Source organism: Scyliorhinus torazame, chromosome 10 (assembly GCF_047496885.1).
Source record: "Scyliorhinus torazame isolate Kashiwa2021f chromosome 10, sScyTor2.1, whole genome shotgun sequence".
In the NCBI taxonomy this organism is placed as follows: domain Eukaryota; kingdom Metazoa; phylum Chordata; class Chondrichthyes; order Carcharhiniformes; family Scyliorhinidae; genus Scyliorhinus; species Scyliorhinus torazame.
This window is the reverse complement of record NC_092716.1, coordinates 117542455-117569984: the sequence shown is the minus strand read 5'-3', so window position 1 is coordinate 117569984 and position 27530 is coordinate 117542455. Positions and strand designations below refer to the sequence as shown.

The 27530-nt window shown below is 44.4% G+C and overlaps 1 protein-coding gene across 1 annotated transcript in view; it reads left to right on the top strand.

Annotated features, from left to right (window-relative positions):
* The window catches only part of LOC140384858 (CD276 antigen homolog), a 64833-nt gene extending 38514 nt beyond the window's left edge, over window positions 1-26319 (top strand). The window contains exon 6 of the mRNA XM_072466804.1: window positions 25621-26319. Coding sequence (XP_072322905.1) covers window positions 25621-25746 — 126 coding nt within the window. The 3' untranslated portion in view covers window positions 25747-26319. The remainder of the gene's footprint in view (window positions 1-25620) is intronic.
* Window positions 26320-27530: the final 1211 nt, after the last annotated feature.

Genomic DNA, 27530 nt, shown 5'->3' with positions numbered 1-27530 from the left:
GAACTGAAGAAAAGGATTATGAGAGCTAAGAAAGGGCAGGAAAGGTCTATGGCGGGTAGGATCAAGGAAAACCCCAGTACACATACGTCAGAAATATGAGAATGACTAGAACGAGGATAGGTCCGATCAAGGACAGTAGCGGGAGATTGTGTATCGAGTCTGAAGAGATAGGAGAGGTCTTGAACGAGTACTTTTCTTCAGTATTTACGAATGAAAGGGGCCATTTTGATGGAGAGGACAGTGTGAAACAGATTGGTAAGCTCGAGGACATACTTGTTAGGAAGGAAGATGTGTTGGGTATTTTGAAAAACTTCAGGATAGACAAGTCCCCCGGGCCTCCCGGGGTATATCCAAAGATTCTGTGGGAAGCAAGAGATAAAATTGCAGAGCCTTTGGCAATTATTGTTTTGTCCTCACTGTCAACAGAGGTGGTACCAGGGGATTGGAGAGTGGCGAACGTCGTGCCCCTGTTAAAAAAAGGGAATAGCAACAACCCTGGGAATTACAGGCCAGTTAGTTCTACTTCGGTGGTAGGCAAAGTAATGGAAACGGTACTGAGCGATAGGATATCTGAGCATCTGGAAAGATACTGCTTGATCAGGGATAGTCAGCACGGATTTGTGAGGGGTAGGTTTTGCCTCACAAGTCTTATTGAATTCTTTGAAGAGGTGACCAAGCACGTGGATGAAGGTAACGCAGTGGATGTAGTGTACATAGATTTTTATAAGGCATTTGATATGGTTCCCCATGTGCAGAAAGTAAGGAGGCATAGGATAGTGGGACATTTTGCCAGTTGGCTAACGAACTGGCTAACCGATAGAAGTCAGAGAGTGGTGGTGGATGGCAAATATTAAGCCTGGAGCTCAGTTACCAGTGGCGTACAGCAGGGATCAGTCATGGGTCCTCTGCTGTTTGTGATTTTCATTGATGACTTGGATGAGGGAGTTGAAGGGTGGGTCAGTAAATTTTCAGACAAAATGAAGATTGGTGGAGTTGTGGATAGTGAGGAGGGCCGTTGCCGGCTGCAAAGAGACAAAGATAGGATGCAGAGCTGGGCTGATAAGTGGCAGATGGGGTTTAACCCTGAAAAGTGTGAGGTTGTCCATTTTGGGAGGACAAATATGAATGTGGAATACAGGGTTAATGGTAGGGTTCTTGGCAATGTGGAGGAGCAGAGAGATCTTGCGGTCTATGTTCATAGATCTTTGATAGTTGCCACTCAAGTGGATAGAGCTGTGAGAAGGCCTATGGTGTGCTAGCGGTCATTAGAAGAGGGATTGAATTTAAGAGCCGTGAGGTGATGATGCAGCTGTACAAAACCTTGGTAAGGCCACATTTGGGGTACTGAAAATGAAATTAAATGTGTGCAGTTCTGGTCACCTCAATTTAGGAAGGATGTGGAAGCTTTGGAAAAGGTGCAAAGGAGATTTACCAGGATGGTGTCTGCAATGGAGAGTAGGTCGTGCGGGGAAAGTTTGAGGGTGCTAGGCCTTTTCTCATTAGAACGGAGAAGGATGAGGGGCGACTTGTTAGATGTTTATTAGATGATCAGGGGAATTGATAGAGTAGACAGTCAGAAACGTTTTCCCCGGGTGGAACAAACAATTACAAGGGGACATAAATTTAAGGTAAATTGTGGAAGATAAAGGGGGATGTCAGAGTTAGCTTCTTTACCCAGAGAGTAGTGGGGGCATGGAATGTACTGCCTGCGGAAGCAGTTGAGTCGGAAACATTAGGGACCTTCAAACGGCTATTGGATAGGTACATGGATCACGGTAGAATGGTGGGGTGTAGATTAATTTGTTCTTAATCTAGGACAAAAGTTTGGCACAACATCGTGGCCGAAGGGCCTGTTCTGTGCTGTATTTTTCTATGTTCTCCATGTTCTATCTATCTTACCTGTTATATTTCTTGCATTAAAACATATGCACCAGTCCTGCTGTTTTCAGCAAAATCTCCCTGCCTGCTCTTCCTCAGAGCCATAGTGGCCCTATTTCCTGGTTCTCCCTCAATTTTTTCACCTTCTGACCTATTCCGGTACCCACCCCACTGCCATACTGATTTAAACCCTCCATTGTGACACTAGCAAACCTCGCGGCCAGGATATTTATGCTGCTCCAGTTTAGGTGCAACCCGTCCTTCTTATACAGGTCACACTGCCCCGGAAGAGCTCCCAGTGGTCCAGATAGCTGAAACCCTCACTCCTGCACCAGATGTTTAGCGACGTGTTCAGCTGCTCTATTTTCCTATTTCTAGCCTCACTGGCACGTGGCACAGGGAGTAATCCCGAGATTACAACCCTTGAGGTCCTGTCTTTTAAATTTCTGCCCAGCTCCCTGAACTCCTGCTGCAGGACCACATCCCCCTTCCTGCCTATGTCGTTCGTACCAATATGTACCACGACCTCTGCCTGTCTGCCCTCCCCCTTCAGGATGCCCGCGACCTGGTCTGAGACATCCTGGACCCTGGCACCCGAGAGGCAACATACCATCCTGGAGTATCTTCCACGTCCACAAAAGTGCCTATCTGTGCCTCTGATTTTCTAGTCCCCTCTGACGATTGCTCTTCTGCGCTTTGACCCTTCCTGCTTAAAATCAGAGCCAGCCGTGGTGCCACTGCTCTGGCTGCTGCCTGCATCTTCGGTGAGACCACATTTATATATCTGCTATCTGTGACGCTTTCCTCCATCTGCATGCTCCTAAGTGCAACCAACTGTTGCTCCACCCGATGGACGATCGATTTTAATTTAAATGTTAAAATTAATATCTTAATGAGCTTACTGAGATTCTTAGTGTAGCTGATTTAACTGTCCACATGTTACAGTCATTGTTAACGGAACAAAATGCATTGCTGATTTTGTTAATTACCGCTGACGGTTTTCTTTGTGGATATTTGCATCGTAGTTACAGTAATTAGAAACAATGTGCAATACGTACTGTCTATTGGGCATCTATGTCACGGCAGAATATGGCGGACAACGTAATATAAACGATCAAATTGAATAATCTGTTTGCGGACCGCAGCATGTAAGTAGGAATTGTCATTCAACGTGAATTCTGGCCTTTATAAATTAAGAGATGGAAGAGAGAACATTACGACGGGAATACGTTTTCAACCTCTCAATAATGACGTCGATTTTGAAGGAAAAACGTTCGTTGCTAACCTCAGTGGCAACTGACAGCAAATATTTCATAATTGTCCCCTCTAATCTGGCACATTTTTCACTTTAGAGATCTTTATCGTGAATCTGTACTTCCGTCAATACGTCAAGAGCGTGGTGCATCCACCAGTAAAATAAAAGTGTCATGCGTCATGAAGCAGACTTCAAATAAGGAAGTCTAAAGCAGGCGATCGAAAGGGCAAGGGTGGGACCAGGGCTAGGGCACCCAGGATATTCAGGTCATTATTAAATAACAAAAAGGAGAAGCTTATGGTAAATGCCAACTACTCAGGAGGGCCGAGTGCCGAGAGGAGTATAAAAAGCGCAAGGGGAATACAAATAGGAAATAAGAAAAGTTAAGGAGGTGGGTGAAAACGCTTTGGCGGGAAGTATAAAGGAAAACCCATAGGGTTTATACATATATAATATATAACAGAAAATCAGAAAGACATTTCTGGGGGGAAAATGGGACCACGTATGGTTGTGTATGGACACGTAAATCGTGGGACCAGCCCTCGGTGACTGCTTTGATTCGGTCTTCACAATGGAAAAGGCCGATGCAGCTGTGAACGTCGGTGTGGAGGACTGTGAAATATGAAAGGAAATTAACATGGAGGGAGGAGACCAACAGACATGTTCAGCCGCCTCACAATGGTTACATTTGCTGGCCCCCGATGGAATGTACCCTGCGCTGCTGAGGGAAGCCCTCGTGTGGAGATGCCGGCGTTGGACTGGGGTGAACACAATAAGAAGTCCCACAACACGCGGTTAAAGTCCAACAGGTTTGCTTCGAAACACTAGCTTTAGGAGCACTGCTCCTCCCTCAGGCTCACCTGAGTATCATGTTGCATCACTGACTTTGTTTATATAAGTGTTACTGGAACCCACCTCTTCATTCACCTGAGGAAGGAGCAGTGCTCCGAAAGCTAGTGGTTCGAAACAAACCTGTTGGATTTTAACCTAGTGTTGTAAGACTTCTTGCTGTTGAGGGAGGTATGTGAGGAGATGTAAGGGGCACTAGGAGGAGTTTTCAAATTCTCCCCGCCACATGTTGTATGCCAGAGGACTGGAAGCTTGTTAACATTATCGTTTCATTTCGAAAGAAAAGGTGGTCGCAAAGGAAATTATAGGCCAGTCAGTGTAGCATCGGTGGTAGGGAAGTTACCAAAGAAAATTTGCGGGACAGGATATATCTGTTCTGGCAGAGAAACTGATTATTCAGGGATCTCATAATGGCTTTGTTAAGTAAAGATCGTGTATGAAAAAAACAATAGATTTTTTTGAGGAAGCAAACAGAAGTGTTGATGACGTTAACGTATTCCATGTGACCGATGTGGACGTTATAAAGGCTCTTAATAAGCCCTCTCTTGGCAGCCTGCACATGAAAGTAAGTGTTCCAGGATCCAAGGTGAAGAGGCACATTGAATCCAAAATTGACTGGAGGTACCAAGCAGAGTTTTATGTTAGAGGAATGGTTCTGTGACTGGAAGTCTGTTTCCAGTGGGATTCCACAGGGCACAGCACTGAGACTCTCGTTAATTGCGGTCTGCACCAATGATTTGGACCTATGATCGTGAAGTTGGCGGAAGACACGGACATTAAAGAGTGATAAACGGTCATCTGGACTCGAATCGCTAACTCTTTTCTCTCCCTACATATGTTGCTGAGATTTTCCAGCATTTTCTCTTGGAGATAGGCTGGGGCTGTTTTTCTTGCCGCACCCAAGGTTGAGAGGCGAGCTGAAGTGTATCAGATTATTTTGGGGGAGACCCGTACGGTGGCGCAGTGGGTTAGGCCTGTTGCCTCACGACGCCGACATCTCAGGTTCGATCCCGGCTCCGGGTCACTGGCCGTGTGGAGTTTGCAGATTCTGCCCGTGTTTACCCTTGCAACCCAACGATGTGCAGGCTAGGTGGATTGACCGCTCTAAACTGCCCGTAATTGGAAAAAATGATTTGTTGAAAAAAAAAGATTTTTTTTTGTAAGGATATGTTTTCTTTCATTTTTTTTCCAATCAAGGGGCAATTTACCGTGGCCAATCCACCGACGTTGCACATATTTTCGTTTGTGTGTGTATGACTGGCATAGATAGGTTGGTAGGAAAGACAATTTTTATTCCATTACTAAAGAGGACAATAACCAAGTGCATAGATTTGAGTTTAGAGGCGGGAGCCTAAACGGCTGATTGAGGATGGAACTTTTCAACCAGAGGGTCTTGGGAATCTGAAACTCTCTGCCTTGAAAGAGCTGTTAAATCAGAAACTCTCATAATATTTAAGAAGTAGTTCGATATGGACTTGTGATGCTATACCCTCCATAGCTATGGGCCAAGCACTGGAACATGGGTGTACTATAGTCAAAGCTTTGTTAACCCGTGTGTATACAATAAGCCGATTTGGCTCTTTGTGTGCTGTTAATGCCGCTCAATCTATGGCAAATTGCATTTGAATTCATCGAGCAACGTGAAACAAGTGCGTTCACTCACAGCAATTTTAGGAAAGGAGTTATCGTTTTTCGACGCAAACGCAGAGAAGGAACGCAATTTCATTCCGAGTCCGGAGGTTGTGTGCATAGATAGGAATTGCATGGCGTTCCTTGCCTTGTTCTGCCCTTGTGCAACTCGGTAACAGAGTTTATGTGTTTGGGCAAGTGTTTTAGAAGAATATGTGGTGAGCTGCGATAATCCCACTTATAGATCGTGCAAAAACTGCATGCATTATGCTCACGTGATGAATGGAGTTAATATTAAAGGTGGTAGATGGCATGCCATATCAAGTCGGCTTCTGTTACGATATCTGGGCCAGATCCCAATTTATATTAGGAAACCGGACACGAGCCCAACAATTTTTATATTTGTATACTGTGAGGAAAGGATACTTCCTTCGGATTTCTTCCACTGCCAACACTGGATCTTTTATATTAAACCAAACGTGATTATTAATACAGTATTAACGCCTGTAACATCCAAGGGAAAGAAAACAGCTTTTGACTGAACAATTAAAGAGTTATTACAAAAAAGTAAAAAAGGTATTTGATCTTACTTTCCCGTCGAACCATGGAATACCTAAATTTCAGAAGAGGCAATTCGGAACATCGAGTTTGCACTGACCCTCTGTAGTACCCTACCTTGGCCCTCTTCCCCACCCAATACTCTAACCGCCATAATTCCTCTGTACCTCCACATCTTTGATCTGATAAATTTTCTAATAAACTTTATAAACTATCTACTTAGCAACCTTTAATTCGTCAAAATCCGCACAGCCAGGTCAAATGTCACTTATTATTGCAGTTAACACGCAGTGGTTTACAGCTTTATGCACAATGGCCCAGGGAGTGAAGCTTCCAGAAGTCAATCTGAGAAACAAGACTCCTTTCCTCAGTAGCCAGATCAGAACTCTTAAAAATCAAATTAAAACTACAGACACAGGGCAAGTTGAAATCGCACCGAAATCCGTCCCAACACCTCCCATGAGTGACATCACAGTCTGCCCAGCTGTTAACCCATTAATCACATTTTTGGCAGACATATAATCTGGATACCTTAACCTAATTTATGTTGCAGTACGAAGTCTGACAACAGCAGGTTAAAGTCCAACAGGTGTGTTTCGAATCACGAGCTTTCGGAGCTCAGCCCCTTCCTCAGGTGAATGAAGAGATGGGTTCCAGAAACACATATATAGACAAAGTCAATTATGCAACACGATACTTTGAATGCGAGACTTTGCAGGTAATTAGGTTTTACAGGTCCAAACGGAGCGACTGGAGAGAGAGAGATAATCACACGTTAAAGACATGTGAATTGTCTCAAGCCAGGACCGTTGGTAGGACTTTGTAAGACCAGGACAGATAGTGGGGGGTGAATGTAATGCGACATGAATCCAAGGTCCTGGTTGAGACCATACTCAGGTCTATGGAACTTGGCTATCAGTTTCAGCTCAGCTATTCTGCCAAGGCACACGTCCTGAAGGCCACCTTGGCAGAATCGCTGAGCAGAAGATCGGAGGCTGAATGCCTTTGATTGCTGAAGTGTTCCCCGCCTGGAAGGGAGCTTTCCTGCCTGATGATTTTCGCATGATGTACATTCATCCGTTGGCACAATGTCTGCATGGTCTTGCCAATGTACCAGGCCTTGGGACATCCTTTCCAGCAGCGTATGACCTAGACAACATTGGCCGAGTCAACGCATATGTACCACGTACCTGGTGGGTGGTGTTCACAAGTGTAATAGTGGTACCCATGTCTATGATCTGGCACGTCTTGCAGAGATTGTCATGTCAGGGTTGTGTGGTGCCGTGGTCGCTGTTCTCCTGAGGGTTGGGTAGTGTGCTGCAAATAATGGTCGGTTTGAGGTTGCGCGGTTGTTTAAAGGCAAGTGGGGGGGGGGGGTGGATGGCCATGGCAAGATGTTCATCTTCATCGATGACGTGTGAAAGGCTGCAAAGAAGATGTCATAGTTTCTCCGCCCGAGGGAAGTACTGGACGACGAAGTGTAGTCTGCTAGTTGTGCCCCAAGTTTCTCTTCTGAGGAGGTTGGTGCAGTTTTTTTGCTGTGGCGCGATGGAACTCTCGATCGAAGAATCAAGTGCCATATTCCATTCGTACAAGGGCATATTTCAACGTCTGTAGATGTGTGCTATGTTCTTCCTCGTCTGAGCAGCTCCTGTGTATATGGAGGGTTTGTCCATAGGGGGTGGCTTCTTTAATGTGTTCAGGGCGGAAGCTGGAGAAATGGAGGATTGTGACGTTATCTGCGGGCTTGCGGGAAAGTGAAGTGCTGAGGTGACCATCCGTGATGGAGATGAGTGTGTCCAAGAATGCAACCGATTCTGGAGAGTAGTCCATGGTGAGTCTGATGGTGGGATGGAACATGTTGATGTCATCATGTAGTCCTTTCAGAGATTCTTCGCCGTGCGTCCAAAGGAAAAATATGTCATCGATGTATCTGCGGTATAACGTCGGCTGTAGGCCCCGTGCTGTGAGAATGTCATGTTCAAACTTGTGCATGAAGATGTTGGCGTATTGAGGTGCGAATTTGGTCTCCATGGCTGTTCTGTGTGTCTGGATAAAAACCTTGTTGTCGAAGGTGAAGACGTTGTGATCCAGGATGAATCGTATGAGTCGTAGAATTGTGTCTGGTGATTGGCAGTTGTCAATGTTGAGTACTGAGGCTGTTGCAGCAATGCCGTAGTCATGGGGGATACTGGTATAGAGTGCCAAGACGAGGAATGTTCCTGGTTCAATTGGCCCATGGGTGCTGAGTCTCTCTAAGAAGTCCATCGTATCATGACAGAAGCTGGTCGTTTCTTGTACGAATGGTTTTAAAATGCCCTCAATGTAGCCAGAGAGGTTCTCGCACAGAGTTCCATTGCATGATACGATGGGGTGGCTCAGTGTGTTGGCCTTGTGTATTTTCGGGAGGCAGTAGAGATGTCCAATGCGGGGAGTACGTGGGATGAGAGTACGTAGGGTATTCTGAAGGTCTGGATCTGAGGTCTTGATCAGTCTATTGTGTTGGTGGCTGTGTTCTTTGGTCGGATCTGTGGGTAACTGTCTGTAGTGTTCCGGGTTGTTGAGTTGTCGGCACACTTCTTTGCAGTAGTGCAATCTGTTCAGTATGACTGTGGCCACTTCTTTGTCTGCTGGTTGAATGACAAAGTTGCAGTTGGTCTTGAGTGCCGGATGGCGTTGCGTTGTGCTTAGTGACATTCAGGGCTGTCTTGTGAATGCAACTGATGAATCTGGCATTGTCGCGACTCCTGACGGCCTGAGCATACATGTCGAGTCTAGGGCAGCGGCCTTCCGGAGAGGTCTAATTCGACTCTTTCCTCTTCTGTTGCTGCACCGCATATCTCTCGGCCTTCTGTTCTGGTTCATTAGTTGTCTCGTTCGGGTCGCTGTCGGCCTCTTGGGGCCCGTGGAAGAACTCCCGGAGCCCATTTGCCTGATGAATGTTTCCGTGTCTGCCGCGGGACTGATGGGGTCCATTTTGATGGTGGTGCAGAAATTGAGCCCTCGGCTGAGGACTTCGATTTCGTCTGGTTGAAGGGTGTAGTCCGACAAGTTGACAATAGATTTCCCTGTATTGTTTCTGTTCTGGTACCGGGGAGGCTTGGTTGCTACTGGTGACGATGCCGAGTTTCTGAATCTTCCTGTTCTCGGTGTGCATATAGGTGGAGTCATACCGTAGTCTCATATGTTTGGCGGTGTCCTGCAGCTGGTCTGCTGTGTCCTGAGTGGAAGATATGGACTCTATCTTGTTTTCCAGGTTGCGGCATCTGCTGTAGAGCTGGTGTCCGCGGTGGTTGAGCAGTGTGAGAGAGTTGCGATGGCAGAGTCTCTCAGCGTAGCCTGTGTTGTAAGTCAACCTGAGTGGGTTTGTGATCTGTAGTCCTTTCGGGATCTTGTGTCCTTTCTTGCATCTTTGTCGAAACTTAATGTCAGTGTCTATATGCGTGATCTTTTTGGAGATCCCCTCCACTTTGAGCCGGTGGTTTGCTGTGTCGATGGTAGCCATGATATGGAGATTCCAGCATTGGACTGGGGTGGGAATTGTAAGATGTCTGACAACACTCGGCTAAAGTCCAACAGGTTTGCTTCGAATCACTAGCTTTCGGAGCGCAACTCCTTCCTCAGGTGAATGAAGAGGTGGGTTCCAGAAACACATATATAGCCAAAACCAATGATGCTACACAATACTTTGAATGCGAGCCTGTGTGGGTAATTAAGTTTGCAGGTCCAGATGAAACAACTGGAGAGAGGGAAAATCACTAGTTAAAGAACTGTTAACTGTCTCAATCCAGGACCGTTTGTAGAATTTTGCAAGTCCAGGCCAGATGTTGGGGGTTAATGTAGTGCAACATGAATCCAAGGTCCCGGTCAAGGCCATACTCATGTGTGTGGAACTTGGCTATCAGTTTCTGCTCAGTGATTTTGCGTTGTCGCACGTCATGATTACCACCTTGGAGAATGCTTACCCGAAGGTCACAGGCTGAATGCCCTTGACTGCTTAAGTGTTCCCGACTGGAAGGGTACATTCCTGCCTGGTGATTGTCACACGATGTATGTTCACCTGTTGGCGCAGCACTTGAATGGTCTCGCCAATGTACCACGCATCGGGACATCCTTTCCTGCAGCATATGAGGTAGACAACATTGGCCGAGTCGCACGAGTGTGTACCGCGTACCTGGTGGGTAGTGTTCCACGTGTATTGGTGGTACCCATGTCGATGATCTGGCACATCCTGCAGAGATTGCCATGGCAGGATTGCGTGGTGTCGTGGTCACTGTTCTCCTGAAGGTTGGCTAGTTTGCTGCAAACAATGGCCAGTGGGAGGTTGCGTGGTTGTTTAATGGCAAGTCGTGGGGGTGTGGGGATGGCCTTGGCAAGATGTTCGTAAGCTCCGAAAGCTGGTGATACTAAACAAACCTGTTTGACTGTAACCTGGTGTTCTCAGACTTCTTACTGTGTGCAAGACCGGCATCTCCACATCATGGCTAATTTATGTTGATACAATTACTGCAACAGACACATGATACAATCTACATATACAAATTTCCTACATTCATCAAACCATACATCTTTTAAAAAAATAATCAGCAAGAAAAAAAAGGCTTATTTTGCCACAGCCTTTTCGCCGGCTAGAACTCTATAAAGTGCATATCTTATGATATTTAGACATGTAAACGTAATTATTTAGTATCGTCCGTTTCAGACTTTCTTTTCCATATTCATTCGTCTAATCCTTCTAACATGTCACAGCCTAGAACATATTTTAACTTCCTGCTACATCATGTACCGTGGTTATAGTTAATTGCTCGTAGCAATATACTCCATACAAATAGTCTTACCTTGCGATTTTGAACTTTTTCAGCAACGTTAATGTTTAAGGTCTGTATGAACAATATTCTCGGACGAATTGATAGCAACATCAATGGCAAAATGTTGCAACGCCAATACCAAACTGAATGTCACCATCTCGATTGTCATATGTTTATTTTGATGAACATTTACTTTTTTTGAAAAAATAACCAACAGGTCTTTGTCTCCTGTCGTCATCACTCGCATCAATTTCATTAAATTCCCCCAAATTGCTTATTAAGTCTTTATTGTCCAATCTAATTAGTGGAATGTCAAATTCAGCATCGTCTGGAATTATCGTTTCTCAATGATATACAACGACTAACACATTCTCGTTCTTTCGTTTATCTTCCATATCAAAATGCCCTTTGAGCATACGAACATGGCACACTTTGTGTGTTTTCTGTGTATCTGGCATTCGTATCAAATGTTCACCTCATTCAATTTCCTTTCGATGTCATAAGGCACAGTAAATCTTCCTTTTAATGGTTCAACTACCACTTGCTCCCCACTACGAACTACAAATGTATTTTTCCACTACATGCTATAAGAATTTTAATGCTTTGCAGCAGCCTCACCAGACCAAGTTAATCTCTCCTAAAAACTGTCACATTGTCCAATAATATTGTTTCCACACATTGACTCACTTGTTCCTCCTTGATGAATTGAGGTGGTCCTTTTACCTCATGACCAAAAACCAATTCGAATTGATTGAACTCAGTTAGCGTGGCATCACTAATTGCAAAAAGTACAAATGGAATTCCTTTATCCCAATCCACTGGATAATCCTGAGTATAGGCCCTGAATATGGCTTTTGAATGTCATGCCACCTTTCGTTAGTTCCCGACGATTTTGGATGATGCACGTTTGAATTCAATTGTTTTAATCCGAAATTGTCCATAACTTCCCGAAATAACTTCGAAATAAACTGTTTGTTTGATCTGATTGGGTTTATTTTGGTAGCATTTACCTTGTAAAATAAATAGTTAACTCCTCTATAACCTGTTATATTCCTTGTTTTGTTCTCCAAGATAGTCCCAGATGTAGTGTTGGACAAAGAACATAAAAATAAAAGTTCAAATCAAAACTAATGTATCTTACACTACTAAAATTGATTAGGTTTGCACACTTTACTGAAATGAAAATCGCTTATTGTCACAAGTAGGCTTCAAATGAAGTTACTGTGAAAAGCCCCATTCCGGTGCCTGTTTGTGGAGGCTGGTACGGGAATTGAAACCGCGCTGCTTGCCTGCCTGGGTCGGCTTTAAAAGCCAGCTATTTGGCTCACTGTGCTAAATCAGCCCCTAGAGTAACAGATAACAAAATAATAGTACTGTATCTGTGATACAGTAATCAATACTCTTTTTAATATGTAAACTACACTCTATCTCAACCTCATACTATTTTTCTACATTGTAATCTCCATCAGCTTCTCCCAGCATGCAAGCCTTTTATATGATCACTCCATGACGCCACCTGTTGCTGATATACATGTAATCTCTCTTGTTAACCCTTTACTATATTTGTACTATACATATCATTACAATACCCTCTTCACTGTAATATTGCGAAGTGGAAATACCTTCAGAAATCACGTCGAAACATTCATTGTGGTCAACAAATATTGATTCTCATTTTCCGTTTTATGAAGCTGTCCCATGCAAAATTCACATCCCAGTCGAAGTCTCCTCAAATTCTGGTATGGTTATTACGGATAGCGTTTGCCATTACCACTTGAGGTTTTCCTATTACCTGACATGTGTGATATGTACCAGAAAATCAACAACTTCCTTGTGCAGTGGAGCCCAATAAAAATATTATTTTCTATTTTTGCTTGAGTTTCCTTTCATCCCAAATGAGTCCCTACTGAAATGTCATATGCTAAGGTCAAATCTCCTTTCTTTAAACCAACAGTAATATCACTTGATGAATGTCTCCCCATTTTTCATCTACCTGAATAGGTAAAGCTCTCGACTTCCTCAGTAATACGTCACTTCTGATGAAATAATACTTTGATGTACAATCAGATTTTATTTCTCTATACGCTTTATGATACAACTGCTTTATCAGAATGCTCTGAATGGGGTGGCATGATAATACAATGGTTAGCACTGTTGCTTCACAGTGCCAGGCACTTGGGTTCGATTCCCGCCTTGGCTCACCATCTGTACGGAGTCTGCACATTCTCCTTGTGTCTGCGTGGGCTTTCTGCGGGTGCTCCATATTGCTCCCAAAGTCCAAAGATGTGCAGGTTAGGTGGATTGAGCATGCTTATTTGTCCCGGAGTGTGCAACGGTTAGGTGGAGTTGCTCAGGCAGCGTGCTCTTTCAGGGGTCGGTGTAGACTCGATGGACCGAATGGCCTCCTTCTGTACTGTTGATTATATGATTCTGCCTCGTTTGTAATTTGACCAGCTTTCTTTCCCTCAAGTAATGCTCCATCCTCCATCTATTCTTCTGTTTTATCAGCTATTTGTTCAAATATTTTGTTTCAGATAACGGAACCCAGCTTCCCTGTATTTGCTCCTCGATTTCTGCTCCTCTTGTTTCGAAATGCAGCTTGCCACCGCTATTTCAATCACAGGAGGCGACACTTGCACCTGTAACTCAGTTATATCCTTGCCAGAATTTGTCAATTTATTTTTATATTGTATTTGTATTTAATTTAGAGTGCCCAATTCATTTCCTTTCCAATTAAATGCCAATTTCGCGAAGCAATCCAACTAGCCTTCACATCTCTTGCTTGTGCGAGTGGGACCCAGGCAAACACAGGCAGAACGTGCAAACTCCACAAGGAACATGACGGGCTAGGATTGAACCCCGCTGCTCAGTTCCATAAGGCAGCAGCGCTAACCACTCTGCTACCGCGCCACCCGAGCTTTCCCCAGACTAAACTTCACCCCTGGTCAAGTACTGAAAACATTCTATCACACCCTGTATAACTATTAACGCCTGAATCACAGCTTTAGCAGGCATATAATCTGGATAATTTGATCTAAGTGGCTTTACTAACATTACTTCAACAAACACAAATCACAATATGCATTAACCACTCGTATATTCATCGCACTCCGAGCGCTTGGAACGTGACGAGCTTCTTCGGTGTTGTTGGACCTATACTGTTCCAAGAAAGTGGCGCCTCTTCCTTCTCACTCTTGATTCGTAACTTGTTCAGTGATTGACAGCATTTGGTTACTCAAATGGTGAGTTGCTCACCGTAGGAAATCCAGGTTTGTCCCCCAGTTGGTGCCGTTAGGTGGATTGGCCATGCTACAATAGCCCTTTAGTGTCCTAAGATGTGCAGGTTATGTGGACATAAGGGGACGGAGCCCAGGTAGGTGCCCTTTTAAATGGTCGATGCGGACTCGATGGACTGAATGGCCTCCTTCTGCACTGTAGTGAGAATACGGGTCTTCAAGTTACGTTTCTAAATAATGGCAACTTCGGGATAGCCTAAGTTAGACAAGTCATTTGTGTGTAGTGGTTGTTACTTTGCAGAGGACCCGGGATCGATCCCGGCCCCGAGTCATTGTTTGTGTGGAGTTTGCACATTCTTCCCATGTCTGCGTGGGTTTCACCCCCACAGCACAAATGTGTCCAGGATAGGGGGTTTGGCCACACTAAAGTGGCCTTTAATTGGATAACACAATAACTGGGTATTTTAAATTTATTTTGAAAAATGTGAATGTTACTTTTCACTTATCAGCTGATACCTGAATGTTGCCCAGGTTTTGTTGCACATGGAGACCGATTGCCTCCTTGTCTGATGACCGTGAATGTAACTGAAATTGTACATTCGTCGACGAACATCCGCGCTTCAGACGTTATGACAGAGCATAACTCATTCATGGAACAGCTGAAGGCGATTGGCCCTCGGACCTGAACCTGTGAAGCTCCTGCTGCAATGTCCTGAGTGTGAGAAGATTGAGTGGCAACAACAAAGTACAGGCAGGGACAATGAAAGCATTGAAAAGGCACTTGGACAGATACATGGAAAGGAAAGGTTTTGAGGGATATGGGCTAAATGCAGGCAAATAGGGAGAGCTTAGATGGGCTTTTTGGATGGCATGGAACAGATTGGGTCGAAGGGCCTGTCTTCGTGCCACAGTTCTGTGATTTTATGAAGTACATCTTATTTTGTGCTTTACATAACAAGTCCGATTCTTACTTTTTTTTTCTTTCTCTGACATCAGCTGAGCTGGCCGTTTTTCCATTTTTGGTTGAACGTTCATTAACGTGAAGAGCATTAATTTACGTTACCGCTTGAATTCAGCCCATAAGATCATTTTTGAAACAAGTTTTTTTATGAGTTACGAACAAAGTGGGACTGGTGGAATCCAAATTGCGCGTCTGTGTAGCGCGGCATTGCTGTATAATTGTCATTTCATAGTCCTGGTGGTGCTGAATTCCATGTTAACTTGTTATTGAGAGGAAACTGATGGGCCCATTTGCCCTGATCTACGTAAATAGCTTATTATTGTGCAAATGTGTACATTGCTGTTAAGATGGCAGTGTTGTAAATGTTCTGGAAATGTTTGCCGAGGGCGCAGATCGTTGCCAGAACACAGTCTTAGCAATTCCGCGCTCATGGTGTCGTGATCCACAGCCTTTTGTTTCTCATAGCACATAAATGAAATACTGCCTCAGAAAAGCTGTTTACCAACTGTTAAGACACTGGGCCCGACCCCCAACATTTGTTCCAATACCGGACAAGAACCGCAAACACTTTTTTATTTTTATTTTTTTAGATCTGTTACGAATGGATAGCTAGCTCCAGGAGTGATTCCACTGACTAATAGCTATGTGGTAAAGGAAAACAAATTGTATTATGAACACAGCGGAGGGAAGTAGAGCAGAGCTGCTGATTGGCTGTTGGAAATTTGCATGCGTCCATGTGCTCACCCTAACTTGAAGGTGGTTTGTGGAGGAGCTGTTGTCAAGCGACACTTAAACCGAAACACTTCTTTAGTGTTTCCCTCCCTACCCCCACGTCTAACCAAAAAAACAACCGCTGTAAAGATCAAGAGGAAGTCTCGAGGGCGGGTAGAAATAGAAAGAAGTTGAACCGTGATGTCACAGCCTGCAGGTAAGGGATTGGCTGGTGACTGGTAAGTAGTTTTTCTTTTATTTTCCTTCAGATGTTATCGTGCGTGGCGCAGAGGTTGCTGAGTGACAGCTTGCTGAGAAGGGGAGTGAATAACAAGTAAGCTCTGTCTTTCTTTTTCTTTTTTGATCTGGAGGGAATGGCAGGGAAGGTAGTGCAATGTTCCTTCTGCAGAATGTTTGAGGCGAGGGACGCCATCAGTGTCCCTGCTGATTTCATCTGTGGGAAGTGCACCCATCTCCAGCTCCTCAGAAACCACGTTAGGGAACTGGAGCTGGATGAACTTCGGATCATTCGGGAGGCAGGGGAGGTCATGGATAGAAGCTTCAGGGATGTAGTTACTCCGAAGAATAAAGATAGATGGGTGACGGTGAGAGGGGCTGGGAGGGAGCAGGCAGTACAGGGATCCCCTGTGGTCGTTTCCCTTAGTAACAAGTATACAGCTTCGGATCCTGTTGCGGGGGGGGGGGGGGGGTTGCTACTTACCAGGGTAAGCCATGGGGTACAGGTCTATGGCACAGAGTCTGTCCCTGTTGCTCAGAAGGGAAGGGGGGATAGGAGTAGGGCATTAGTCATTGGAGACTCCATAGTTAGGGGGATAGATAGGAGATTATGTGGGAACGAGAGAGACTCGCAGTTGGTGTGTTGCCTCCCAGGTGCCAGGGTGCGTGATGTCTCGGAACGTGTTTTCGGGATGCGTAAGGGGTAGCGGGAGCAGCCCCAAGTCGTAGTCCACATAGGTACCAACAACAAAGGTAGGAAAAGGGATGGGGATGTAAGGCAGGAATTCAGGGAGCTAGGGTGGAAACTTATATCTAGGACAAACACAGTTATTATCTCTGGGTTGTTACCCATGCCATGTGATAGCGAGACGAGGAATAGGGAGAGAGAGGAGTTGAACACGTGGCTACAGGGATGGTGCAGGAGGGAGGGTTTCAGATTTCTGGATACTTGCGGCTCATTCTAGGGTCGGTGGGACCTCTACAAACAGGATGGTCTACACCTGGACCAGAGGGGTACCAATATCCTGGGGGGGAAATTTGCTAATGCTTTTCGGGAGCATTTAAACTAGTTCAGCAGGGGCTTGGGAACCTGAATTGTAGCTCAAGTATACAGGAGGTTGAGAGTAGTGAGGTCATGAGTAAGGTTTCAAAGTTGCAGGAGTGTACCGGCAGGCAGGAAGGTGTTTTAAAGTGTGTCTTCTTCAATGCCAGGAGCATCCGGAATAAGGTGGGTGAACTTGCGGCATGGGTTGGTACCTGGAACTTCGATGTTGTGGCCATTTCGGAGGCATGGATAGAGCAGCGACAGGAATGGTTGTTGCAGGTGCCAGGGTTTTGATATTTCAGTAAGCTCAGGGAAGGTGATAAAAGAGGAGTAGGGGTGGCATTGTTAGTCAAGGACAGTATTACAGTGGCAGATAGGACGTTTGATGAGGAATCGTCTACTGAGGTAGTATGGGCTGAGGTTAGAAACAGGAAAGGAGAGGTCACCCTGTTTGGGGTTTTCTATAGGCCTCCGAAATGTTCCAGAGCTGTAGAAGAAATAATTGCAAAGATGATTCTGGATAGGAGCGAGAGCAGCAGGGTAGTTGTTATGGTGGACTTTAATTTTCCAAATATTGACTGGAAACGCTATAGTTCGAGTACTTTAGATGGGTCCGTATTTGTCCAATGTGTGCAGGAGGGTTTCCTGACACAGTATGTAGATAGGTCAAAGAGACGAGGCCATATTGGATTTGGTACTGGGCAATGTACCAGGCCAGGTGTTAGATTTGGAGGTAGGTGAGCACTTTGGTGATAGTGACCACCATTCGATTACGTTTACTTTAGTGATGGAAAGGGATAGGTATATACTGCAGAGCAAGAGTTATATCTGGGGGAAAGGCAATTATGATGCGATGACGCATGACTTAGGATACATCGGATGGAGAGCAAAACTGCAGGGGATGGGCACAATGGAAATGTGGAGCTTGTTCAAGGAACAGCTACTGCGTGTCGTTGAGAAGTTTGTAACTGTCAGGCAGGGGGAAGTGGTCGAGCAAGGGAACCATGGTTTACTAAAGCAGTCGAAACACTTGTCAAGAGGAAGAAGGAGGCTTATGTAAAGATGAGACATGAAGGTACAGTAAGGGCGCTCGAGCATTACAAGTTAGCTAGGAAGGACCTAAAGAGAAAGCTAAGAAGAGCCAGGAGGGGACATGAGAAGTCTTTGGCAGGTAGGATCAAGGATAACCCTAAAGCTTTCTATCGATATGTCAGGAATAAACGAATGACTATAGTAAGAGTAGGGCCAGTCAAGGACAGTAGTGGGAAGTTGTGCTCGGAGTCCGAGGAGATAGGAGACGTGCTAAATGAATATTTTTCATCAGTATTCAGACAGAAAAAATACAGTGTTGTCGAGGAGAATCCTGAGATTCAGGCTACTAGACTTGAAGGGCTTGAGGTTCATAAGGAGAAGGTGTTAGCAATTCTGGAAAGTGTGAAAATAGATAAGTCGCCTGGGCCACATGGGATTTATCCTAGGATTCTCTGGGAAGCTAGGGAGGAGATTGCTGAGCCTTTGGCTTTGATCTTTAAGTCATATTTGTCTACAGGAATAGTGCCAGAAGACTGGCGGACAGCAAATGTTGTCCCCTTGTTCAAGAAGGGGAGTAGAGACAACCCCGGTAACTATAGACCAGTGAGCCTTACTTCTGTTGTGGGCAAAATCTTGGAAAGGTTTATGAGAGATAGGATGTATAATCATCTGGAAAGGTATAATTTGATTAGAGATAGTCAACACGGTTTTGGGAAGGGTAGGTCGTGCCTCACAAACCTTATTGAGTTCTTTGAGAAGGTGACCAAACATGTGGATGAGGGTACAGCAGTTGATGCGGTATATATGGATTTCAGTAAAGCGTTTGATAAGGTTCCCCATGGTAGGCTACTGCAGAAAATTCGGAGGCATGGGATTCAGGGTGATTTCGCAGTTTGGATCAGAATTTGGATAGCTTGAAAAAGAGAAAGGGTGGTGGTTGATGGGAAATGTTCAGACTGGAGTCCAGTTACTAGTGGTGTACCACGAGGATCTGTTTTGGGGCCACTGCTGTTTGACATTTTTATAAATGACCTGGAGTAGGGCGTAGACGGATGGGTGAGTAAATTTGAAGATGACTCTAAAGTCGGTGGAGTTGTGGACTGTGCGGAAGGATGTTACAAGTTACAGAGGGACATAGATAAGCTGCAGCGCCTGGCTCGGAGGTGGCAAATGGAGTGTAATGCAGAAAAGTGTGAGGTGATTCATTTGGGAAGGAATAACAGGAAGACAGAGTACTGGGCTAATGGTAAGATTCATGACAGTATGGATGAGCAGAGAGATCTCGGTGTCCATGTACATGGATCCCTGAAAGTTGTCACCCAGGTTGAGAGGGTTGTTAAGAAGGCGTATGGTGTGTTAGCTTTTATTGGTAGAGGGATTGAGTTTCGGAGCCATGAGGTCATGTTGCAGCTGTACAAGACTCGGGTGCGGCCGCATTTGGAGTATTGCGTGCAATTCTGGTCGCCGCATTATAGGAAGGATGTGGAAGCATTGGAAAGGCTGCAGAGGAGATTTACCAGAATGTTGCCTGGTATGGAGGGACGATCTTATGAGGAAAGGCTGAGGGACTTGAGGATGTTTTCGTTGGCGAGAAGAAGCTTAAGAGGTGAATTAATTGAGGCATACAAGATGATCAGAGGATTGGATAGGGTGGACAGTGAGAGCCTTTTTCCTCGGATGGTGATGTCTAGCACGAGGAGACATAGCTTTAAATTGAGGGGAGATAGATATAAGACAGATGTCAGAGGTAGGTTCTTTACTCAGAGAGGAGTAAGGGCGTGGAATGCCCTGCCTGCAACAGTAGTGGACTCGCCAACACTAAGGGCATTCAAATGGTCATTGGATAGACATATGGACGATAAGGGAATAGTGTAGATGGGCTTTAGAGTGGTTTCACAGGTCGGCGTAACATCGAGGGCTGAAGGGCCTGTATTGCGCTGTAATGTTCTATGTTCTATGTTGTACAATATTAACATCGTAGAAAATATCTTGCAATGAACAGTTAAACAATTTGTTACAATAAAAAGAAACACTACTATTTCTAACTGATACCTTCTTTACCTCCAACTAAGTGAATCCCACCACAGGTCGAAAGCCATTGATAAGTAAGATCAGCAAACACATGGTCACTTGCTGGTACACTTAAAGTAAAGATGTCATGGAAATACTGCTTTAAGGGAGAGGGAACAACTTTCAGACAACAGCTGCAAGTGTTGGTATCTTTTCTAGATTGAAACTAATCTGCTCGCTGTGGCATTGGCTCCTCGCATTAATTACATCATCTTTATCCCATTATCTCAGCTATGTATAAACACAAGGTACCTGCTCCGAAGACAATCTTCTTTTTATAGAAATGTTCCATTATGACTGTCTTTGTAAGCACATACATGTGCAGAATGAATGTGTAAAAAAATTAATTTAAAGTAATAAATTGATTTTTTATCTAATTAAGGGCCAATTTAGCATGGCCAATCCACCTCGATTGCATATCTTCGGGGTGAGACCCACATAAACACGGGGAGAATGTGCAAACTCCACATGGACAGCGAGCCGTGTCGCAATCGAACCCATGTCCTCAGAGCTGTGAGGCAGCAGTGCTAACCACTGCACCACTGTGCCACCCTGTGTGGAATTAATGGTTATCTCATTTAACCGCATCTTATTTGTACCTTTTGTAGTCACAGAGCCAAAATACCTTCAAACATATTACTGCATATCTACATATATTTCGCAGCACATCTGTGAAAGGCATTCGTAAATATATATTCTTTTAGCTCGATCACACTGTGGAAACATTCTCCATTTCAAGGAAGGTAGGCGAAATCTAAACATTGAATGTGGAGCACAGAAGAACACAACCTAGCGTATATCTTATAAACCTGCATTATGATCAACAGCATAGATATTGGACGTTTCAGCCATTTAAATAATTACTGCGAACTCGGTGAGTAAGCAAGTGCAATTTAATATTTAAAAATCTTTTCGATAAAACGTAACCCGTTTGCTTGCAATGTATCCCTTAACTTAAATTTGCTTTTGTTAATTTTAAGTTTTGTTCCCTGCTTGTCCAGGGAAAGTCAAGCTAATTGAAGTTCTCTTCTGGAGAGCCTGTGCGAGAAGGTAAATCTGGTTTTGTAACAGGCAAATAGTGTTGGTCGAAGTTTGCGTTTGTGAGTAGAAGCCGTTATATAATAATGTATGGCAGAGATCGGTGCTTGTCGCTTCCTGTATATACATATGTTAATGACCAGAACGAGAATGTGAGGGGATGGCAGTGTATAATCAGTCAATTCTCAGATGACTCAATAATTGATTGTGTGCTAAGTAGCGAGGTTGTATGTCTTAGATTGCATGGTGAGAAAGAAGATTTGGTCAAAGTGGTAAACTGTGATAAATAAAATTCAACCCTGAGAAGTGTGAGATGATGCATTCAAACAATCAATCAATCATAGAATCCCCACCGTGCAGAAGGAGGCAATTTGGTCCATCACTTCTGCACCGACCCTTGGAAAGAGCACATGATCTAGGCCATAGGCCTGTAATTCAGTAACTCAACCAATTGTTTTTGGACATTAAGGGTCAATTCAGCATGACCAATTCACCCAATCTGAACATCTTTGGACGGTGGGAGGAAACTGGAGCACCCATAGGAAACCCATGCACACACCAGGCGAATGTACAAACTCCACACAGTCACCCAAGGCCAAATTTATCCCGATTCCTTGCACTGTGAGGCACTGTGCCACTGTTCCGCGCCCAACTTTGTTCTGGAGGATTGGAAGTCATGGAAATACACAATGAACAGTAGGACTGTAGGAAGTACAGATGACTAGGGGACTTTGGGTACATGTCCATAAGTTCCTTATAGCAGCAAGACAGGTTGATAAGATGATTAAAATGGCATGTGGGATACTTGCCTATAATAGCCGTTGTATAGAATGTAAGCGCACGGCTGTTACGGTGATCTTTAAATAACGCTCGGTAAACCATAACTTAAGATATATGTAAAGTTCTGACGTCACAGTAAAGGAAGGAGGGTATTGAATAAATAAACGTGTGAAGGATATTTACCAGAATGTTGCCTGGGGCGGGCGTTTCAGCTATGATGAAATGCTCTTTAGCCTGAGGTTAATAGTCTTGGGACAGAGCACGCTGAGTGGGGACCTGATTGAGGTGTACAACATTATGAAAGACATAGATAACGTAGATAGGACAAAAACATTTCCCCCTTAGTAGATTGATCAATAAAGGAAGGGCGTCTATGTATAGTACTGGGCAGGAAACTTAAAGGGAGATCAAAGAAAAACGTTTTCCCCTAGAGGGTGGTGGGAATCCGAATTTCACAGCCTCAAAGCGTGGTCGTAGTGAAAACCTTTGCATCACGAGCGAAGCATTTAGATGAACACTTGAAACATCATACCGTGAAAAATGGCATTAGAATGAAATGAAAAATGAAAATCGCTTATTGTCACAAGTAGGCATCAAATGAAGTTACTGTGAAAAGCCCCGAGATAGGTTCATGATGGCACGATAAGTACTTTCAGTCTTTGAGTCTATGACGAAATGGTAGTCATGGCAGGACAGCTCGATCATGTGGAAAACGTTTCCTGCAATATGGGGGCAGATACGGACGCTTCTTGTGTCCTAGATAACCAGATGTACAGGAAGTGTCATCAGCCGCAAAAACGTGGGCTCCGGTTTTGGGAGGTCCATTAACATAACTGTGGTGCATCCGTATGGCTGTGAGCTATGTCGAGAGCATGTTCTGCGAAGTGATAACACTACAGCGTATACGACTGCTTTCAGAAAGCGAATGGGTTGCAGTGAGGCAGTCCAGGAGAAACAGGCACGGAATGCAAGTGTTCCCGTGGTCTTGGTAACTATTCGGCATTTAGTTTTCAGAATTGTTGAGGCTATTGTTTCTAGAAAGGAGCACAGTCGGAAACAGGTTTGTGGACCTCAGCTAGCTCTGTTGTACAAGAGGTGATGAAGAATGAAGGAACACCATTACAGACAGGGGGTTCGTGGGTTAGTTAACTGGACTGGCGATTATATGGCAACATAAATGAGTCTAAGAAGATATATTGCCTTCCTGGTACTGCGTCAAGAATGAAGTGGAGAGACCAAAGGGCATTTTTCTGGTGGTTGTTGTCGATTGGAGATCACGGTCCGCGTTCGTGTCAGTGGATTGAGAGGGAAAGGTAAAGGGCAGCTCAAAATCAATTTCATGGAGCTGGGAAGAAGATCTTGAAGTTCTAAAGAAGTCAGGCCAGAATTGCAACCAGCCCCACATGCTGGACAGTATCAAATAGGATCATTCAGAAATTGCACGTGTGGCTAGAAAGCTAGTGTAGGTAGGACGGCATAATATTTCTGAGTCACTGGGATCGGTGTACAACACCGGGAAACATCGAAGCTGAAGGGTCTGCATCAAGACCAAAACTAGGGCGAATATCCTTGCAGGGAGATTTGCTTGTGCCTTTGGGCGGGAAGGTGAATTGGCGTGTGGCGGTGGGGTGAAGTGAAACTAGATTGTCAAGGGGAGGAAAACGAAGGAAAGTTTCTGTGCAGGGGTCAGAGATGGGCAATCCCTGAGTGAGTGAAAAACAGAAGACAGAGGAAGCATATGTTAAAAAGTGTACCGCACGGACATTTCGCACTCTTAAAGGTATATATGACGGGAGCAAGTATGAGAAATAAAGTCAATAATTGAGGGCACAGATGGCCGCGTAATTGTCACGATATTGTTGTTGTGACGAAGCTTAATGAAGGGCAAAAATGAATGACACGGTGGCACAGTGGTTAGCACTGCTGCCTCACCGCGCCATGGAGCGGGTTCGATTCTGACATTGGATGATTGTCTGTGTGGAGTTTGCACATTCTCATCGCGTCTGCGTGGGTTTTCTCCGGGTGATCCGATTTCCTCCCACAGTCTAAAGATGTGCAAGTTAGATGGATTTGCCACGCTAAATTGCCCTTAAATGTCCAATGTTTCGGTAAGGTTACGCGAATAGGGCGTGGGATTGTGTCTAGTTAGGCTGCGCTTTCGGCCGGCCGGTGCAGAATCGATGGGCCGAATGGCCTCCTTATGCACTGTAGAAAGTCTATGAACCTAGCTTCCTATTGAGCTTTCCGGGAGGGAGTCAGGGAATAAAAAGGTTGGTGTTCAATTGCATTTAGGAGGCTTGTACAGCCAACATATAACACGCCAAACACAAGTACGCGCAATTCCTGATATATCTTGAGGAAACCCCCGAATAAGTAGATATCGTGATCTATTTTTGAGATAATGGCCAAAATGCATCTCACATAGCACCACGGAGCAAAAACAGAACTGGCATAAAGGTTCAAAGTTGAGGACGTTGCTGTATTTTGATGCTGAGATTTGAACTGAAAGCTTGTGGAAGGAATAATATTGTGAACATATTGTGAGGCATTGAAAAGCTAGATTGTGCGGGCACAACGTAGACATATCTCCACAACACTGTTGGTACACTGCCAAATCTAGAGCTTCTTGATTAAATAGAATCACACAACGTAACATTAAGCAGGAAAATAAAATGTCACACAAATCTGAATCTTGTAGAAAGCCTAAAACAGCCAAGAAATAACATTAGAAAAGCAACTAAATGTCTCAAAAATAATTGCAGGTACAATTCAGGAAAACCCAAATGCCTTTCACCAGTACTTCAAGAGCTGCGAATAACTGCAGCCAATCAGAGATGTATGTTGTCACGTATGCGTCGATGCAGATGTGGTTAAGCACATCAAGTATCTGTTGTCACGCTGGAAATATAATGCCCTATTTGCATGATGTGAAAAACTCACAAGCTTTTTAATGAGAGGAAGTTCTGGAGGAACTACATTCTTGAAGATGTTAAAATAACCAGGACTAGCTGAATTATCTTTAAAACGTTAAATATACTAGAGATACAGCGGATTGTCGGGTGTGCATTTTTTTATCCTTACCAGATTCAGGCGCATTACCAGATGACTGGAGGTCGATGAATTTTGCGCCAATATTTTGCAATAGTGCGTGTGAGAGGCCAGACAATTATAGGTCAGACAGTCTGAATTTAATGGCTGGCCAATCATGGGGATTAATTTCTGAGCAATATGATGAACTCTTGTATGTAAAGACATGTATCTATTTGGCAATTTCTTTCTTGACCCACACGTACTCGAATTATACATTAGGACTCACGAAATACGAAGATTAATCGTTTATAAGTTTCTGATTATGATATTTTTGCAGTTCAATGTTAAAATATGACATAGTTCTATTCTGAATGCAGGCATCATACTAATAAACGCAATTCTGTTCAGTTGGAGATTATACAACTGCGTATCAAAGTAATTTTTTAGCTACCGTTGTGAAAAATAATGTTGAAAGTAATATGACCCAGTGTGTTTATTTATAGTTACAGTTCCCGGAGGGAAGTGGCAAAGGAAATTTGGTTTATGCAGTCCCACATACGATTGGTTCAACTAAAAGAGGAATGCAGATGCACAAGGAAAGATGTACGGAATACGCTGCAGTCAAATAAGAGGAGCTTAAAAGAATTGGAAGATTCGTCGACAGGACCTGATAATTCAAATGATCTCCGATATGGACATTGTACTTTGATTGCTAATAGATCCTGAAGCGGATAATATAAATTTCATCGCGTAGAATAAATCTAGCTTTACAAGTATGAAAATAGTATGGCCTTGCTTTGTAATAATGACAATATCCTATTCTATTCATAGTACTCTTTATGACCCTATCTGGTCCTCGCAGATTCACAGAATAATAAGTGCAGAATGGGACCTTCGGACAATCACTCGAGTATGCAACAAAGCATCAAAGAGACCTGACCTGCGCGCCTAAATGATTTGCCAGCACTTGGCCTGTAGCATTGAATATTATGAAGTGCCAAGTGCTCACGTAGGAACGTTTCAAAGGATGTGAGGCAACTCACCCCTACCCCCACCCACCCACCCACCTCCACCCCCACCCTCAGGCAGTCCAGTCCAGACCCTCGAAGCACTGTTGTTTGAATGCAAGGTGTGCCCATTTTACATGATTGAATTGAAACAATGTAAGTTACAATGCTGAACGTTCCAAATCATTAAGTGACTGCGACTTTGTAAAGATCTCTTACTTACAAAGTAATGTTCAATTTCCATTACTAATATAATAAATTCACTTCGCAAACAGTGGACGGAGTTGATCTTTGACCTAGCACAAATCTAAAGGCAAAACAAAGTATTTCAAAGAGTACTGCAATGTTGCTTTACAGAAAGGATCCCTTCGGCCCAGCAGGTATCCGTGAGGTTGAGAGTATTAATGACATCACATATACAGAAGTGGATGCACAGCAGGGTGAGACTCCAGCAGAGGGCAGCAGAGCAGAGTCGCTGATTGCCTGTTGCAGGGAAATTTTGCATCAGTTCATTGCGGTCACTGTATCCAGAAGGCGGTTTCTGGAGGAGCTGTTGTCAAGTGAGACAGATTAGGTTTGTTGAGGGAGAAAGGGAATGGGTGACCAAAAGGCAGAGAAAAAGCAGGTAGGCAGTGCAGGTGTCCCCTGAGGTCATCTGCCTCCAAAACTGGATTACCGTTTTGGATACTGTTGGGGGAGATGGCTCACAAGGGGAAGGCAGCAGTAGCCAGGTTCATGGCACCATGGCTGGCTCTGCTGTACAGAAGGGCGGAAAAAAGAGTGGAAGGGCTATAGTCATCGGGGATTCAATTGTAAGGGGAGCAGACAGGCGTTCTGTGGTCGAAAACGAGACTCCCGAATGGTATGTTGCCTCCGAGGTGCACGGGTCAGGGATGTCTCAAATCGGCTGCCGAACATTCTGAAGGGGGAGGATGAACATCCAGTTGTCATCCAGCAATGATACAGGTAGAAAATGGGATGAGCTCCTACAAGCAGAATTTAGGGAGTTAGGACCCAAGTTAAAACGTCGGACCTCAGAGGTAGTGATCTCAGGATTGCTACCAGTGCCACGTGGTAGTCAGAGTAGAAATGAAACAATAGGCAGGATGAATGCGTGGCTTGAGAGATCGTGCAGGAGGGAGGAGTCCAGACTTTTGGGCCATTTGGACCGGTTCTGGGGGAGGTGGGACTACTACAAATTGGACGGTCTACACCTGGGCCGGACTGGAACTAATATCCTTGGGGGTGCTTTTGCTAACGCTTTTGGGGAGGGATAAACAAATGCGGCAGGGGGATGGGAACCAAATGAGGAGGTTAGTGGACAGTAAGGAGGTGGTAACTAAAGCCAGTAAGGAACTAGATCATGAAGTCAACGTGACTAAGGGGAAGAGTAGGCAGTGAGCAGA